This window comes from Nelumbo lutea, chromosome 1 (assembly GCF_056320005.1).
Source record: "Nelumbo lutea isolate HS-2025 chromosome 1, American lotus-T2T, whole genome shotgun sequence".
In the NCBI taxonomy this organism is placed as follows: domain Eukaryota; kingdom Viridiplantae; phylum Streptophyta; class Magnoliopsida; order Proteales; family Nelumbonaceae; genus Nelumbo; species Nelumbo lutea.
This window is the reverse complement of record NC_142684.1, coordinates 64,852,433-64,871,009: the sequence shown is the minus strand read 5'-3', so window position 1 is coordinate 64,871,009 and position 18,577 is coordinate 64,852,433. Positions and strand designations below refer to the sequence as shown.

The window sequence follows — 18,577 nt, the reverse complement described above, 5'->3', positions numbered from 1 at the left end:
AATCCCAATCCGATTTGTGAGTTGCATGGTCTCCCTTTTTTTTTGGTGAGCCTATCTTCACTTGGTTCTAACTTTGTGGTGAATTGTAAAGATTTGGACATGGCTGGTGCTAGGAGAGAGATCAGTGATGCAAGCTACAGCAGCGAGGAAGGCACAAGCGGCTAGGACCTCAAGTGCATAGCCCGGGGCCACAGAGCTCAATTCTGTTCGGCAGAGTAAATGCCTTGGCAGGGGAAGAGGCCAAGGTTGACGAAGGAAGTCATGGTAGTTGACTTCGAGGAGGTTACAACTCAACTCGAGTAGTCTTCGTCATAGGGGGGGACGCTCTAGAATATGCTTCGATTGAGGGCTTGGCCGATGTGTACATGCTGCAATGGTTGATTCAACTAGAGGACACCCTTGAGGGTGGTCAAACAACTTGTCGGGGTGTGATGTTCCCCAGTATTAGGAAGGAAGCCAATAGCCACACCAATAACTTTCTGGAGAGCGCGACTTTCCATTAGATCATGGTAGTAAGTTCGGCTTTACTTGTTCTTCCTTGTTTCTCTTCTTTTCTTTTGTACTAACTATTTCAGTGCCCTATAGTCAATTTGTTTGATTGACAGCCATGTCAATCGGCTCTGTAGGCTGCGGCAATTTTATGAGATGAGAGATCGAAAATGCCCAACTGAAGACGAAGTTGGCCGAGCTGAAGCACGACATCAAGGAGAGGGATGACACTATCTACAAGATGAAGGGCCACATCCATAATCTCAAAGAGGCACGAGAGGTGCTGAGGAAGGGGCTCCAGGAAGTCGAGGCTTATTAGAATGAGATGGATGACTATGCTACCAACTCTTGGCAGGAGAGATTCTCTCTTTGTCAATGGCGAGTGATGTGTCAGTTCCTGGAGGTGGCTTGTGTCGTTCAAGGGTTTGGCCTATTCGATATTGAAGAGCCCAATCGTGAAGATGCTGTCACCGATGCCCTAGAGCGTGCCAAGGACCCCCAAGCGGAAAATTGATGTGCTATCTCTTCCCCTCTTTTTTTTAGGGTCTTTATATTCAGCTCGGTATGCCAGGCTTATAGTCATTGTATCAGCTTCTTGATTAATGAAAATTTAGTTGGAGAACGTTCTGTGTTGCTTCTCTCCTTTCTAAGCTATTTCGCTTTGAAATTAGGTTGGTTGGAAGGGTTCATAGGTTGCGCTCTTATACTTGTTCTTAAGCAAGTTGGGGTCTCAAACTTGATGCTGTGGATAGGGTTTTCGACATTATGGCCTCAGTCTTGTGTTGGTTGAGGTCTTGGGCTTTGTGGCCTCGGTCTTGGGCTTGGCACCAGATGGCCAGGATCTTTGACTTTGTGGCCTTGGTCTTACACTGGCCGAGGACTTTGGCCTAGTGGCCTCGATCTTAGGCTGGTTGAGGTGCTTGGCTTGATGCTCACCGTTTGAGATGCTTTGCTTGATTGATGCTCACTGGCTGAGGTTTTGGGCTTCGTGGCCTCGGTCTTGCATTGGTCGAGGTGCTTGGCTTTATTCTCGTCGGCTAAGGTCTTCGGCTTCGTGGCCTTGGTCTTGCGTTGGCTAAGGTCTTTAGCCTAGCGCCCTCGGTCTTAGGCTAGCCAAGGTGCTTGGCTTGATGCTCGACAGTTGAGGTTTTCGGCATTGTGGCTTTGGTCTTGCACTAGCCAAGGTCTTTGGCCTTGAGGCCTCGGTCTTAGGTTGGCCGAGGTGCTTCCAAGCTCCCAACATTGTTAGAGAGTTCGGTGGCACCTAGGCTTGGAGAGATTCATGCTCTTTGACTGGGCTAGCTATGATGTTTAGTTAGCTTTGCTCCAACTGCAAGTCAGGAGGGTGCACGAAGTTCGATGGCTGTTCTCTTGCCATTCTATGGCGGAGATGTTGTTCCCGTGGTACCCGTCTATGGTTTGTCCTAGCCTCAAACTGTTTGTGGTCAGTCGGGTCTCGTGATGGTTGTTAGGCTTTGGCCATTATAATAGGACAAATGGGTCCTTGACGAGGATGCCATCGTGATGTGACCATTGGTCAATGTGGAATTCGACCGTCGGAGTTTGGCGGGATTGTGTGTAGGTGTTTTGTCGTGTGTGTACTTGAAGAAAAATTCCTTATTCATTGAGTTTGTACAACCTGATCGCTGTTAGTGCTCGACGCTGATTGTCATTACTACATTTGAATTCCTAGCACTCTAGGTCTTTAGTGTGGGTCCTTTGTGCTTAGTTTCTCCCTTTAAGGGCCATCTCGCCTGAGATGATGACGATGACCCTGACAGGGGGAGCTTGGGTTGTGGCATCGTCGGTGCGGTGCAGTTCTTCTCCAGGTGTATGCTTTTTGATATTGATGAACCCACAGAGGTATCTGCGTCGGACGAGGTCTTCCAGGTAGTGGCGAAGGTCGTGGCATCTTTTAGTGTCATGGCCGTGGTCTAGGTGGAAATCACAATACTTGTCTCGATTCCTGTTGTTGCCTTGGGTTTTCATCTTTTCGGGCCACTTAACGAAGTTGCGTTCATAGATCTACATCAATATTTCGGCCCGCAGCGCATTCAAGGGAGTAAAGTTCCTATACGTGGACGGTGGGGTCCTTAATCTGCAGTCAGGTTAGTGGTCCTATCTCTTGCTATCTTTATCCAATCTATGTTCATCATGGTTCTTTTGCTTCCAATCATGTTGGTTCTCTTCACTCCTTCGTAGTGCCTGGGGTTCCTTAGCATTCATGTACTTCAACGCATGCTTCATGAGTGTATTCAAGTTGGGCGGAGGGTCCTTTTGCAACGAAAAGCTAAACATTGAGGAGTGTAACCCACTCATGATGGTTGTCACAACTACCGATTGGTCTAGAGCTCGAACTTGAAGGGTTTCGACGTTGAATCTTGCCAAGTATTCCCTCAAGGTTTCTCCTTTCCTTTTTCATACTTGCATGAGGCTTGTCAAGTATTCCCTCAAGGTTGCTCCAGAGTGGTCGGATGTGTTCTTAGGCATGGTTGCTTTTAATGCACGGAAAGGGGTTTTGGAAATGACTTTTTGTATGTTTCCCACAGACGGCGCCAATATGATGTTGTTCAATTTGAGATGTTCCGAACCGATGGCACAATCAGATAATCTTGCCAACCGAACGAGGCTGAGGTGGAAGGACGAAGCCGCGCACTGAGATCTGCAACTAAGAGAAAGGTTAGAGGCCTAAGGAGTTTCTCCCAAGGTAGGTACTCTGATGCTCAAGTCAGTAGGATCGAGAAGGATGTAGCTGGGCCAAGCAGGTTGAAATAGCGCTGGCCTGGGCCGAAGAGAGTGCAAAGAGGTATTCAAAGAGTGAAGTTCCAAAAGGGTCCCTTACCTTGAGTGGGGAATACCTATTTATAGTTGGGTGTCTGTGTCCCAGATGGATAGGGCCCCCAGGGTTGTCGAGATGAGGGCGTCCGTCGAGGCGTTCGAGAGGTTTCCTCTTCCTCGGTGGAGTACGATTCCCTATCTGTGTAGGATAGTCCTTAGTTGTGCTCTTTTGTTACGCGTGATGTTAATGTGATCGAAGAGGGGGCAACCGTGGAGATAGCCATGTGGCATCCTTGGCCAACTCAACCATCACCCGAACAGTCTCTTTGATTAATTTGTCATATTTTAGACGAAAAATGGGTAGAATGATGAAAGAACAAGATTACCAATGAAGGTGGAATCACATTTACCGCTTTTTGCGACTAAGGCTGTGTTTGGTTGCAATGCAAATTAAATGTGCGTTGATGCAAAACCATGGCAATGCAAATGATTTGAGTGTAAACTCTGGCATATTTTCGTTTCAAATTTTAGCTTATTTTGTTTAATTGTAATACAAATGAAGTAAATTAAGACATGAAGTAGAATAAAGTAAAATTCAAAACAAAATTAAACAAGAATTTGCATTTTTTACATTTGCACTCCCGTGCATTTGTACCAGTCTAAATAACTTTGCACTGCAACCAAACACAACCTAACCACTAAATGGGACCTTAAAGTTTTTAGGTGAATTACTTGTTTATAAATTTTAATTTTCTATTTATTAACTTTAAAAAATTTATTGATATAATTAATTTTAAATTTAAATGAATTTTAAATTAATATTATTAAAATTTAGGATTGCAAATGATAGTTTTTGTTCACTTGAAATTGAGATTCAATGTCTTGGCAAGTTCAAATTCAACGCAAAATGTGATTGAACATGTTAATAAAACCATGTCTAGCAATGACGGGAGAAGGGCAGGCAAATTCAGGAATCACCGTTCCCGGCGGAGTGGGGATGGGGTTTGGATTTGCGGGCCCACTAGAGTATGGAGCCGGGTACATGTATTCAGGGTTGGAAACGAGATATATACAACTCGGCCCCACTCCAACCCGTGGCCCTTTTGTCCTCCAACCACACTCTCATGTATTACATTTCTTTATCAAATAGTACTTTTACTGAAACTGTACGTTACTGTGCTTACGATGGAATTGGGGGTGAATTCTTCAAGGTCCAGGATTATGTAAACTATGCAAATTAGACGACTATATATGAAGATTTTTCATATTGTGTATATATGTTTAGCCATTAAAATTCCATTATCTTATATGGTGGTAGTGTACCAATGAGGTAACGAATTAGGTGGTGTTTGGCGTTTTTTTTTTTGGCATACGTAGGAGTGGTTTAAAAGACTAAAAAGAATGTCTTCTCCCGCTTTTTATTGTGTATGTTGAAAGACCCGAAGAGACCGTGCAGAAGACGGAAAAAAAGTCAAAATATGGAAAATTTCAAATGAAACTTTTATTTTCACGCTAAAAATAAACTTCTCAGCGAGTGGACCATGACATGAGCCAAACACTAAAGACAAAGCCCCAAAAGCATCTATCGAGCGGGCTGTTAAAAGATCAACCCAAAAGACTTCCAAACAGCCCCTTAGTTATTTGATTTATTGATTAGGGGAAATTTTCTTTGGGGCAATTTTTTCAAAGTACCTCTATCACTTGGAAAACTGATTACTTCTATCTTTAATGTTTATTGTTTACATATTGTCTTAAATTATTCAAGTACCCCCAATCATCAGAAAGAGATTGTAAAACCTCTCAAACATGCTTCCTCCGAAATAGGGCCAAACTTGTTTAATCTACCGATACATATTTATCTCAATTCTCAACAAATGAGCTACCGCTAGATATTTGGATCGCGCAATCAAATCTCTCTCTCTCTGGAGGGGGCTTGTTGTTGAACACCGGTCACCTTCCGACCCAACTCTGGTCTTGTGAATCCCAAGATGCACTGTTATGCGAACAATAATCCCAAGATGCATTGTGACCGTACAAGAACTTCTCTAGACTGCTCAAGAAAGCCTCCGGTAACAATTTGAAAAGCGAACTGTTATGCGAATAGTAATCCATGGCCATGGGTCTCACATGTCCTCCACTATTACGCGGACAGTAATCCATGGAAACGTCATCCAGCTTCTGAATAAACGAATCAATTGGCAAAGGCACCGAGTGCGAGAAAGAGTTAAGACCAAAAACCTTCATTAGATTAGATTCTCCTTCTGAAGAACTTATTTTGGTTTTCTAGCAAAAAACTCCAGCCATGGTTTGCATGTAGGAACCCATTCTCTCTCGACAGGACCACCTCGATAGCATGTTGAGGCACTAGGAGGTTTATCTGAAGATACTATCTTTAGAATAACTGAGTTTGATGTTGGGTTATAGGTAAATCCATTCTTAGGATACAATAGAGTTTTTGGCGAAAATATACAACTAACAAATTTGAAGAGTCTCCGAAGAAACCTTCTTTAAGACAATAGTATATTGAACTGAAAAAAAAAAAAACAAAAGTGTTTTTCAAAAAACCTGACGAATCATGACTGTTGAACAGTTACAATTTCAAATATTATGATTCACATCCGATCGAATCATGACTGTTGAAACATCAATGTGTGCTGCATACACACGCACACACACACACACACCCCTGCACAATTCCATTTTAAGCAAAGTGCACCTCTAAAGTGGCTCATTGAACCACACACATACAAACGCGCATGCGTGGTAGCAAGCCTTCATACTCTCTTCTTTATTTCTAACAAGTGTAAATAAACTATTGTTTAAAAATTCAAAACAAGTTTTATAATTTTCCAATGTGGGACAAGTTGAAAACTAGTTTTAGTAAGAAAAAAAAACTATTTTCTAAGACATCTATGCAGGTTTTTTTCTCTTTTCTCATGTAATTTGTCAATCAAGCCCTATTGGATTTAATCTCTAATGAGATTAATATCCAACAAATTAGAGGATGTAACAGGTGTTTAAAGAGCTCGTATGAATCAGCAACATCCAGTAGGCCCTTAATGAGTGATGGAGGCAACTCCTCTGTCGACTTCTCCCCCAAGAGACTAGAGAAGCACTGCCATTCCATTCAAAGAGTTTGTCTCCCTCTCGATGCTCAACAACTAACAAATTTGAGTTCCAAAATCATTTATCACCTCCTACATAGCAAAACCATCGCCATTCAGCCCAATTCACCGAACAAAACCAAAAAAGAGAAACAAACACAGAAGGAGGAGAAGTCTCACTCTGGTATGGGTAGTGTTGACCCCTAAAGTGTTGAGGGTGTCATGGAAGACGAATTGGAGGTCGTTGGAGACGTTTTGGCATCGTTAGGCGAAGTGAAGAGAAGAAGAGGAAGGGTTCAATCACGCCATGGGTTGTAGAGTCCAATGCAGTTCAAGATAAGTTTGGTTTTGCTGCAGAGGTCCCACAAAGATGATGGATTAGAGTCCAGAGACATCGGCTTTGATAATGGGAATAGAAATGCTTGATCCAGCGGTTTTCTATATATATATATATATATATTTGTGAATACAATTGAGCATTTCCCCCCTTCTATATGGCTTGTAGTTCCCCCTATGGCTTTGTCTTGGATGGTTGGAGGATCAATGTAGTCATCCTCAAGCTCTGGTATATTTTCCAAAGAGATGAGCAGTTGTAAATATCAATTTAACACTATAATCATAAAAGGGTATTTTAGAAATTTTTAAAATTATATCAATCACGGATATCACATCTAAATGGAGTGTGATAAAATTAACAATAAAATTTTAGCCGATTGTCAAAAAAAACTTAAAAGATACTTTAAGATAATATATAAATAATAAAAATAGATTTAGTCAATTTTCTAAAAGATAAGGGTATTTTATGAAATTTGCCTTTTCTTTAATAAAGGAAAAGCAAACATCTACGTAGGTAGAAGCCGCACGGGGATACCGGACACCTGATCTGACCATGAAAAGGAAGTGTTGGCTTTTGTTTTTTTGTTTTTTATTTTTTTTTAAGCCAAGTTAGTATTGGCACTTGACAAGCAACGTGAGGGGACGGCCGGAGAAGAAAGGTTGAAGCTTTATAGTTTAATTTAGAAGGAAGCCCCAAAACCGCAGATTTATTTGCGAGGATTTGGCTGGTTTGGAGGGAGACATGTGAACAATATTCTATAATTGTTTTCAAGGAAAAGAACAAAAAATAAATAAATATGAATAGTAAAAGACAAAAAGAAAATAAATACTAAGAAAATGGAAGCATGAATTCAGGATTCGACTGTGACGTGTAACGACAGAATTGAGTGGCACCCCACCATACTTTTTCAATTTTCAAAGGTGTACTACGTGACTTCTTCGTATCTTCCTTCTTCCTTTTCAAACATGTTCCTCCACCAGTCCTATCTCCTCCTTAATTATTTCACCTTACGACAAACACACACATAATACCCATAATCTCCATTTCCCATATGAATAATGATCATCAAGCTGATTTGGGCACACCCAATTTGAATAATCAGATGAAATTATGGAAATACAAAAAAGGGTCCTTTGTTTATAAAAAAATTATATTTTTTTTATTAATTAATGATCAGAGATCTTCCTTTTCATCAAAACCTCCTTCCTTATTTTATTGAAAAATCCTAGTATATGATTTTATAATTTTTTCTTATTGCATTGAGTACAAGTGGACCCACATGAAGTGACAAAACCATTAATTTCGAGTCAGCTACACTTACATGAATCTTGTCTTCCTCTGTTGATAGAGTGTAATGGTGAAATAAGATTATTGTCATCAACCCAAATGTTTGGGATTAGGGTTGTTGATGAGTACCCAACCTATTGCTAGGTTGCTTCTTGTTGAAGGAGCATATAATTTAACATTAACGATGTATATCTTATTAAGATATTTTGAGCAAGAAAAAAGGTTAATTTATATTTAGAGATTGTAACCGTACATCCTATCACACTTATAATAATTTATATTCTAGGGTTGGATTATGATATTGGAAATACATGAAATTTAAAAATTTGTGACCAATCAATCGGTATAGGTTAATCAATCAGATGGTATTTATTAAAATTCACGAATAAGTTTTGATTGGTTAAACATCTTTATAAGTTTTTGGTATTATAAAATTTTCCCAAATAATTAATATTTTTTGAAGAGTTTATAAGAATTTAAGGTAGATCAAAAAGGGCAATTGGTAGTAGTAATAAATTGATGAATAAAGGGTACCTCTCATATATGGGTTCTTTGGGCTGGTTTAGAAAGCCATTTCCTAATTGGATTAGAATTCATCGGTAATTAAGACACTTGTATAAAATGCATACATGCAGTACATAGCATTCTAGCTCCCTGCTTCCTTGTTTTTCTTGTCACAACCTCATCGGTTTTGTCTAACGACCCTTTGCTTGCTTACTAATTTAAGCATCGAAGAATTCATCCTAGGGATATACCTCACGACTCACTGCTATTTTGCAAGTCTTCATAATTACCTTGATTCAACCACTCACCATGGTTCATCATCTTTATTTGTTGGCTAGATTTTGAAAATGACGCAAATGAATTAAGAATTAATAATTTAGCAATGAATATATGAATTTAAATAGAATTGATTGACAAAGTAAGATTTATGTAGATGGTCCTATATAATTGGGATAAAGCAGGGATGATAATGAATCCAACATCTTTTGAAACACCTCCCTTTCTTTTTTAAATTATTTCTGTTTTTCATCATATGAACATGATAATCAATTAATTAAGGCTCTATTTGATTGTAGCTTTTAAAAGTATTTTCATACTTTTGAAAGTATAAAAGTACAAAAAAAATATATTAGTTTGTATTTGTTTGACATGTTTTTTACTTAGAAAAACATAATAAAAATACAATCAATATGAAAAGCACGAAGTCAACTTTTGATACTTTGTGTTTTTTGGCCCTCTAATATACTTTATACTTTTTAAACATATGTATCAACCGTTCATGTGATATTTATACATCCCATAACATGATAATATATATGAATGTCATGTGGAATTTAAATATATTTAATGACATGTGTAATATATGATATTATTTAAATGACATGTAACATTTGAATATAACTAATGGCAAATGTATACCACTTGGCATTCATATATAATGTCATGTGGCATATACATATAAAACATTTTATTGTATAAACGCCTTCACTTATTTTTGCCTTGAAAACCATGTTTAAAAAAAATATTTGAAGTGCTTTCAAAGTAAAATACGAAAGTAAAAATATTCCACATACTTTACAGCAGGTCAATTTATCATAAATCCAAAGCCATATGACTTCTCAATAATAACATATAGCCAAACTAACTAATTTAGTTACTAATTTGGTTTTTTATTTTTTTTCAAAGAAGCTTATTTATTTAAGACCTGTTTGGATTATGGAGTAGATTTGTAATGAAATTCCATTCCCGGCCGTATCAACTTCCCTGAATTCAAATGGTTTAACACCCCCATGTTATTTCGAATCCTGCTAATTAAATCTGGTGTCATGCAATGAAATTGAAATTCCACATCAAATCCCATTTCCCAAAACAGCCCTACACCTGAGGAGGGCTCCTTGTCCTTGGTTGAGCTTGAGAGGGGAGGATTTATCGAGTAAGCAGTACAGGTACGTACAATCACGACAATAGTTAGGAGCCATTTCATTTGCTTTTTACTGAGAATTACTTATTGCTTTGTGCTTTTTAATAAGCATATCTAAGCGTAGTCGACCCAGGAAGAAGCACAGCTAGGCTATTATTCAAACAGTCAATGTCATAGGCCAAACAGTTCATTATGCGGTTGATCCTCTGACTCTAAATTTGCAAACAGCATCCCATCCTCTATATAGTATTACTCATAATTCGGATAGTAGCTCACCTATCAGGCTGACGTGGTGTTTCGTAATGCTGCAATTGTATCCTCCTCCATCCCGAGTGGGTTTATACATGTTCCGTGTACATTTTTGGAATCCAAGTCTTGAAATTAGAGCCTGGAGCTAGGGCTGTTAAATGGGTCGGATTTGGATGCTTCAAATAGAGAACTGAATCAATTATTAATCGGGACAACATCATAGACCCAGAACCCTTTCAGTTACTAATCGAATTTATCGAGTCATATTTTGATTAATATTGTTTATTTATTATTTATCAAATTTAAAACAAAAAATAGGATAAATTTTATAAGAAAGTTAAGAAAATATTATATATATCTGAATTGATTTGAGATAGGCAAGAATCAAAACATACCCAATTATTAAACGGAACAAAATTACAGAACTAGAACCATTATAATCAATTTGGTGGATTCAAATCCATTGGGATTATGCTTCCTCTGACCATTGGGACAAATCTAAGACCCCCCAATAATTTTTGAACACCCCAGTATTTCATGAAAAAACATCGGATAGACCCGACCCATTAACAGCACTATACGAAGCCGGAGGTGAAAATCGCAAGGCTCCTTCCCACGCCGGAAAATCTCCAAAAGTGTCGGCGTCACTTATGAGTGATAGAAGGACTTTGGATCTTTTCCTTGGTTTGCTTTGATAAAAGTTTAATCAGAGGGCTTCTTCTAAACTCTAAATCCGTAGTGTGTGGCCTGTACTTTTTTCAATGTAGGGTGTGAAGCGGGAAGTGAGTAGGTTTGGGTTACGTCTTGAATGGAACGGGAAAGAAAGTCAGAGAAACGTATAAAAGAAGCAATGCTGTTTGTGAACGTTCGTGAGCGGGAATAAATGCCAAATGACTGTCAGAAACTTTAGAATGATACGTGTTACACGCTTTTTAGTCTTTAGACCCGGGACCGATTTCAATTACCATGACGTCCAAACATAAATCCCATCATTCATGATTCATTGATTCCTCACTCCTACTCATTATCAGCAAAATTTTGATTTGGAGCCATGACTGGTCAACAAAGTTATGGGGATTCGTAAGCTTTCTGATTTGGCATTTTTACGAAACACTCCCCCTAAAAAAATTTTAAATATGGATTACCTCACGAACTTTTATAATACCCCTGAATTTTTAGATTCTGATGAAAACTTCATGCTTAATTAGTTAATTTTAAATATAAAAAATAGAAAATAGTAAACTGAAAAAAAGAGAATGACCATTATTATTATTATTATTTTTTTTTTGGGGGGGTTAAAGACGTAAAGGGGGAATCACCAACATGGTTGTGTATATAATAATATAAACATAAAGGGTATAAGTGGTCCTAAAACTGGCACTGGCAGCTGATTCTTGGACCGAGAAAAACAAAAACTGGCAGCTGATTCAGTACTGGTTTTTGGGTATTACCATTTTGTTCACCATCACCAGACTAAGTTGAATTAATGGCACCAATATAGAGGAGGGCGTGAGTCTTATTTTATTTTTGCTTAAAAATATATTGCTCTCAATTCTCTTTTTGAATTTTCTATCTTAAAAAAACAGAAAAGTAGGAAGTGGGAGAAATAAAAAAAACAAAACAAATTAGTTGTAATTGAGTTGAGTACACGAGAGGCGATTCCAACTATTCTTGTCGTTTCACCTGATCATGCTTAATAGAGAGAGAAAACTATATTTTGGTTAAAGAATTAAAACAAAGTGTTTATTCCATAGGAAAAGATAAAAAAATCTTTTTTTAAGCGAAATTTTATTCTAAATGGAGGGGCGACCATCTTAAATTTTATTAATCATTATTAAAAAGAAGAAAAAAGAATATCGGAGAGAATAAAAGTTATCTTGTTCCAAGCTTGTTTACACCGGGTGGAGAGAGGATCACTTTAAATTTTATTAACCATTATCAAAGGGAAGAAGAAAAATTACAAGAAAGAACATAGCCTGCCTTGTCCCAAGTGCAAGATACAAATGACTTTCCCATACAAACTTAACCCTAGCCCCTTACAATATAAGTCCAATCATAAAACCTACAATTAGATACTAAGCCAATAAACATTCTTTAAAAGAAACAAAAGAGGACAATATTATCTAATTTATAGACAAAAAACATGCATATTATATGATCTTCTCTAGTCAAAGAATTTATTTCCTCAAAGATAATAAATCTTTTCTCTTTTACATTTTTATCCTAAATTTGCTATACACGATTTTCCTTAGGCTCAGTTTAGAAGGAATACAAATACAAATATATAGTGTGTAAAACATTGTATTTGTTTGTACTCTTTTGCAAACTGAGCCTAAAAACCGAACTTACCGGGGCAAACTTTTTCCGGATAAGTAAAAAAAAAAAAACAAAAAGCTAATATTGATAATTACAGAAATACCCTGAGTGTCTTATCTCCCATTCAAAAATAACAAAATGCATATGCAGGGACACATCAGGGCAATTATAGGCTCATAGGTTCCCCCTGTTGGTGTGCGGTGCAGACGTAAGAAGTACAAATCTTAACGAAAACAGGAGGAACATTTCTGTGAATTCTGATCCCTACTCTTGACACAACACAGTCCTCTGATACCAATCCAATGGCTAAAGCTTCCCCTTGCTTCTGACGTCGTATGCAGTTAAAACCCCGAGTAGAAAGAAACAAAATTCTCAACTCAAACCACTGGTGTCTGGAGAAGTGTAGAGAGAGAGAGAGAGAGAGAGAGAGAGGAAAAGGGTAGGGGCCACCGGGCCATGGCCCAAAAAGGGGCGAAGAGTGGAGGTGGGTGCAAGTGAAAGAGAATCAAATCCCGAGTTTGACCAGACTCGCATATTAAGAAAATGGCCCCTCATAATTATTAATTTATCTTCTTTTTTAAGATAAAGTCTTTTTTTTTTCTCTTTAAACTATGCCCATCTAAATTCTCGATTTTTCTTTCTCTTCCCCGTTCTCTGCAACTTGTCTCTATTCGATTCTTAGCATCCTCCGCCCTCTCTCTCTCTCTCTCTCTCTCTCTCTCTCTCTCTCTCTTCTCTTTCTTCTCTTCCACCTTCATCTCCTTCTCTTCACTTTCTACTATCTGTTCACTTGCTTCAAGCTCTCCAGTAAAATCTTGAATTCGTAAATATCGCAAGATATCAAGTCCGACTCCGATCCGAATTTTGTGGGAATAAAAGATATATGGAGATTTCTACGAAAAAGAAACTTGCTCTGACGAAGACATTTCTGATCACATCGTACCAGACACAGCAGATATCATGACTGAGTCTTTGCTTCTTCGCATGTAGTTACACTTAGACGGGTTTTTATTGAACAATAGGTTCGTTTGTCTCTCTCGTTTCTTTCCTTACATTGTTTGGTTTAGTTGAATGGAATACTCTGATCGGGAACTTTGTCAACCATGACAGGGCTTCTCTGTTTTTTCCTGAATTGGAAGTTGGAACTTGGAACATCGAAGATTCGGAAATGCGTCGGAGTGGAGACTCTGGAGACTGAAGAAACTAAGACAGCGAAGAATAAAAGAACAAGTTTAGGAACAGATTATTCTCTCTCAAAATTCTCTTGGGCGCGATTCCGTTATGATCTTGAGGCCTCGGAAATGTAGAAACACAGAAGCAATAGAGAGAGAACAAGAGCTGAAAACATCATAATCACTTTTGTTCTTTGATTTTGCTTTCCAAGTCCGGAATTATTTGAAAATTCAGTTGAACTGAAGGTCTGGGCGGCATCAATGGTGTTCCTTCGCTTTCTCTTTGTGGTTCTCGTCTCGACAACAACCAGTTCATCCTTTTCTGTAGTCCGAGCCAATGACGAAATGGTAGCTTTAATGGATTTCAAGCACTCTTCAGTGCAGAGCGATCCAAGAGGGATTCTGGGTGACTGGAGACTTGACTCGTCGAGTCCGTGCTCGTGGAGGGGCATCAACTGCTCCTCTGAGAAACGAGTTACATCTCTCGATCTCAGTAATGGCGGTCTTACCGGTCAACTCCAAATGGATTCTCTCATGGCTTTGCAAAATCTCCGGTACGTCAGCCTTCGCGGTAACTTCTTCTCTGGTGATCTCTCCCCCAGCAGTAGTAGAAGCAGAGCTTCTCCGGCATGCAACTTCGAGACCCTCGATTTGTCCTCCAATAACTTTTCCGAGTCCATCAGTTCTGAATCATTTCTGAATCGCTGTCATCATTTGATTTCTCTCAACCTCTCTCGCAATTCAATCCCTGGAGCAGGACCTGGTTTCATCTTCGGTTCTTCTCTGCAGGAACTCGATCTTTCACGCAATCGGGTCTCGGATAACAACCTATTGGACTACACTCTCTCCAATTGCCAGAATTTGAATCTTCTCAACTTCTCCGACAACAAGCTGGCGGGAAAATTGACTGACGGTGGCCTAAATATGTCATCTTGCAAGAATCTGTCGACTCTAGACCTCTCATATAATCTATTGTCCGGCGAGATTCCGTCAGCTTTTGTTTCCCAATCACCGGCTTCTCTCAGGCATCTTGACCTCTCCCACAACAACTTCTCTGGGAAATTCTCGGACATTGAGTTCGGAAACTGCGGCGACCTTACTGTACTGGATTTGTCTCACAACAGCCTCTCTGGCATGGGGTTTCCGAGAACTTTGTCCAATTGTCTGCAGCTTGAGAAACTAGATCTCTCCCATAACCGGCTTCAAAATAATATTCCCTCAGTCTTGGGTAGACTGGTTAATATGCAGCAGCTGTCCTTGGCCCAGAACCAGTTTTCAGGGGAGATTCCATCGGAATTGGCTCAAATATGTCGAACTCTTCAGTCACTCGATCTCTCAGGCAATGCTCTCACTGGGGGGGTTCCATTGGCTTTCGTGTCCTGCACTTCTCTGCAGAGCCTCAACCTTGGCAACAATCAGCTCTCTGGAGATTTCCTCACTACTGTGGTCAGCTCTCTTCCATCTATGAGGCACCTACTCCTTCCTTTTAATAACATAACCGGTCCTGTGCCTCTATCTGTATCGAACCTCACTCAGCTTGAGGTGCTTGACCTGAGCTCTAATGGGTTTACCAATTTCCCTTCTGGATTTTGCTCTTCCTCCTCTTCTCTGAAAAAACTACTCTTACCCAACAATCTTCTTTCAGGGCCAGTGCCTCCCGAGCTTGGAAACTGCAAGAACATGAGGTCAGTTGACTTTAGCTTCAACAGTCTAAGTGGTTCCATTCCTTCAGAAATCTGGGCACTGCCCAATCTTTCTGACCTGGTTATGTGGGCAAATAACCTCAGTGGAGAAATTCCAGAAGGAATCTGTGTTAGTGGAGGGAATTTGCAAACTCTGATCCTGAACAACAATTTTATCACAGGAACAATCCCTATCTCCCTTTCCAAGTGCACTAATCTGATATGGGTGTCTCTCTCTAGCAACCGCCTCACAGGACAAATTCCTGCTGGCATTGGGAATCTCCAAAACCTTGCTATTCTCCAACTAGGTAACAACTCACTCTCTGGTGAGGTCCCAGCAGAGCTTGGTAAATGCAAGAGCCTTATATGGCTCGATTTAAATAGTAACAATCTAAGCGGACGTCTTCCATCTGAACTTGCCGACCAAGCCGGTAATGTCATCCCTGGACTTGTTTCAGGGAAGCAGTTTGCCTTTGTGAGGAATGAAGGTGGAACTGCTTGCAGAGGTGCTGGAGGACTTTTTGAATTTGAGGGAATCCGAACTGAAAGGCTGGCAGGTTTCCCTATGATTCATTCTTGCCCAACTACTAGAATTTACACTGGCTTGACAGTGTACACATTTTCAAAGGATGGCAGCCTGATTTACCTGGACCTGTCCTACAATTCATTGTCTGGATCAATCCCAGATAGCTTTGGGTCGATGCATTACTTGCAGGTCTTAAATTTGGGACACAATATGCTTACAGGAATCATCCCCGAAAGCCTCGGAGGCCTGAAAGAGGTAGCGGTCCTTGATCTTTCTCACAACTATCTCCAAGGATTCATCCCTGGGTCATTGGGAACACTTTCATTTATCAGTGATCTAGATGTGTCAAACAACAATCTCTCTGGTCCAATCCCTTCCACAGGCCAGCTGACCACATTTCCTGCATCAAGGTATGAAAACAATTCTGGCCTATGTGGGCTTCCCCTTTCTCCCTGTGGGTCTGGCACTGGAGACCATCAGATGAATCTAAATCCGCCAAGGAAGAAGCAGTCAATGGCTTCAGGAGTGGTGATTGGAATCGGGATTTCTCTATTCTGCATCCTTGGCCTTACATTGGCTCTAATCAGGATAAAGAGCCACCAGAGAAAGGAAGATCAGGGAGAAACATACATCGAAAGCCTTCCAACTTCAGGTAGTAGTAGCTGGAAGCTATCTGGTATTCCTGAGCCTCTGAGCATCAATGTTGCCACATTTGAGAAGCCCCTGAGGAAACTGACTTTTGCACATCTCCTTGAAGCCACTAATGGTTTCAGTGCTGATAGCTTGATAGGGTCTGGTGGGTTTGGTGATGTGTATAAGGCCCGGTTGAAGGATGGGAGTGTTGTTGCCATCAAGAAGCTGATCCATGTTACGGGTCAGGGTGACAGAGAATTCACTGCAGAAATGGAAACAATTGGCAAGATCAAACACAGAAACCTTGTTCCCTTGTTAGGATACTGCAAGATTGGAGAAGAGAGGCTTCTTGTGTACGAGTACATGAGATGGGGAAGCTTGGAAATGGTTCTTCATGACAGGGCCAATGCAGGGGGTTCAAACCTTGACTGGGCTGCAAGAAAGAAGATTGCCATTGGGTCAGCCAGAGGACTTGCATTCCTTCACCATAGCTGCATACCTCATATAATCCACAGGGACATGAAGTCCAGCAATGTTCTTCTGGACGAAAATTTAGAGGCCCGGGTTTCTGATTTTGGCATGGCAAGATTAATGAATGCGCTTGACACCCATCTCAGTGTAAGCACTCTCGCAGGGACACCGGGTTATGTTCCACCAGAATATTACCAAAGTTTCAGATGCACTACGAAAGGTGATGTCTACAGCTACGGTGTTATACTGCTGGAGCTTCTCTCAGGAAAGAAGCCAATTGACCCATTAGAATTTGGTGATGACAACAACCTGGTTGGCTGGGCAAAGCAGCTGCAGAAGGAGAAGAGAGCTAATGAAATACTCGACCCTGAGCTTGTGATACAGAAATCTTGTGAGGCTGAACTGTTTCAGTACCTTAAGATTGCTTTTGAGTGCTTGGATGACAGGCCATTCCGCAGGCCAACCATGATTCAAGTAATGGCCATGTTTAAAGAGCTTCAGATTGATTCAGAAAGTGATATACTTGATAGCTTTTCATCACTACAAGATACTGTTATTGATGAATCCCGGGAGAAAGAGCCTTGATTTGGAATAGTCAAACTCTAGGACTAAGGTTTCATTCTTGGCAGCCTGCATGCGGAGTAGTATATTTCGACATAATTTGGAAGTTTTGATCAGGTTTAGGGGATTCCCAATTTCACATATTTTGCCTACTGTAAATATATAGCAAAGAAATACTGACAGAGAAGTTGAGAACGACCCACATCTGAAACTGGAAGAGTGCTAGAGGAGACAAAAGGAAAAGTAGAAAGAAAAGGGTCCATCATTTCTTCAAATTCAAAATTTTCATTTCCTATCACTGTATCTACTATACTTCTTTTCCTCCTCTAGACCTTGTTGTCTTTATTCAATGATTTGAACATAATTTTGTTTACTGTTCATAACTGTTTAGATTATTTATTTTTAAATAGTGGTTACTGAAAAATAAGTCTGGAAGGAAACTGTATGTAGTGCTAGAACTGATGATTGTATAGAAAGTGGGGTTATTTTCCCTTCCCATTTGAGATCCCCTCACCAAAAGAAGAAAAAAAAAAGTATAAAGCACACGTTGCTCGATTAATTGGGAGAAAAGGTGCATGATCTGATAATTTTACTAACATTTCTTTTAGTGCTCTATCCCTCCAACCATCCACCGATTGGTGGAGTGTTGGCATCTACAACAGTTTATACTAACACCCAATTCCGTTGTTTCTATGCTAGATGAATAGCAGAACCCATGATTACCTCCCCATGAGTTTATTCATCTATATATTTTCTCTGCATGACTAGCAGGAAATAAGGTTTCGGTTTCATATACTTCTTGTATAAAAAGGGAAAGCTGAGTCTGCTTTTTTGTTAGGATTGATTGCACTACTTTTTATTTATCAAACTTGCATGTAGCCTTCATCATCATATAGATGTCTGCTTTGCTCTTTTAAAAAGTTCAGATTCAAAACTGAAAGCAGAAGTTATTATATTATTTTAAATTCTATCTTAATGCCTATGTTTCTCCATTTAACAGAATTACCACAGATTGAAAGTCTTTCTTTTGATCTTCGACAAAGTATAT

General features: G+C 39.7%; 1 protein-coding gene across 1 annotated transcript; it reads left to right on the top strand.

Annotated features, from left to right (window-relative positions):
• Nucleotides 1-13,100: 13,100 nt before the first annotated feature.
• On the top strand, nucleotides 13,101-18,025 carry LOC148874963 (receptor-like protein kinase BRI1-like 3). The gene is made up of 2 exons (XM_088981806.1): nucleotides 13,101-13,506; nucleotides 13,595-18,025. The coding sequence occupies exon 2, from the start codon at nucleotides 13,918-13,920 to the stop codon at nucleotides 17,551-17,553; it is 3,636 nt and encodes a 1,211-aa protein (XP_088837932.1). The 5' UTR covers nucleotides 13,101-13,506; nucleotides 13,595-13,917; the 3' UTR covers nucleotides 17,554-18,025.
• The last annotated feature ends 552 nt before the right edge of the window (nucleotides 18,026-18,577 follow it).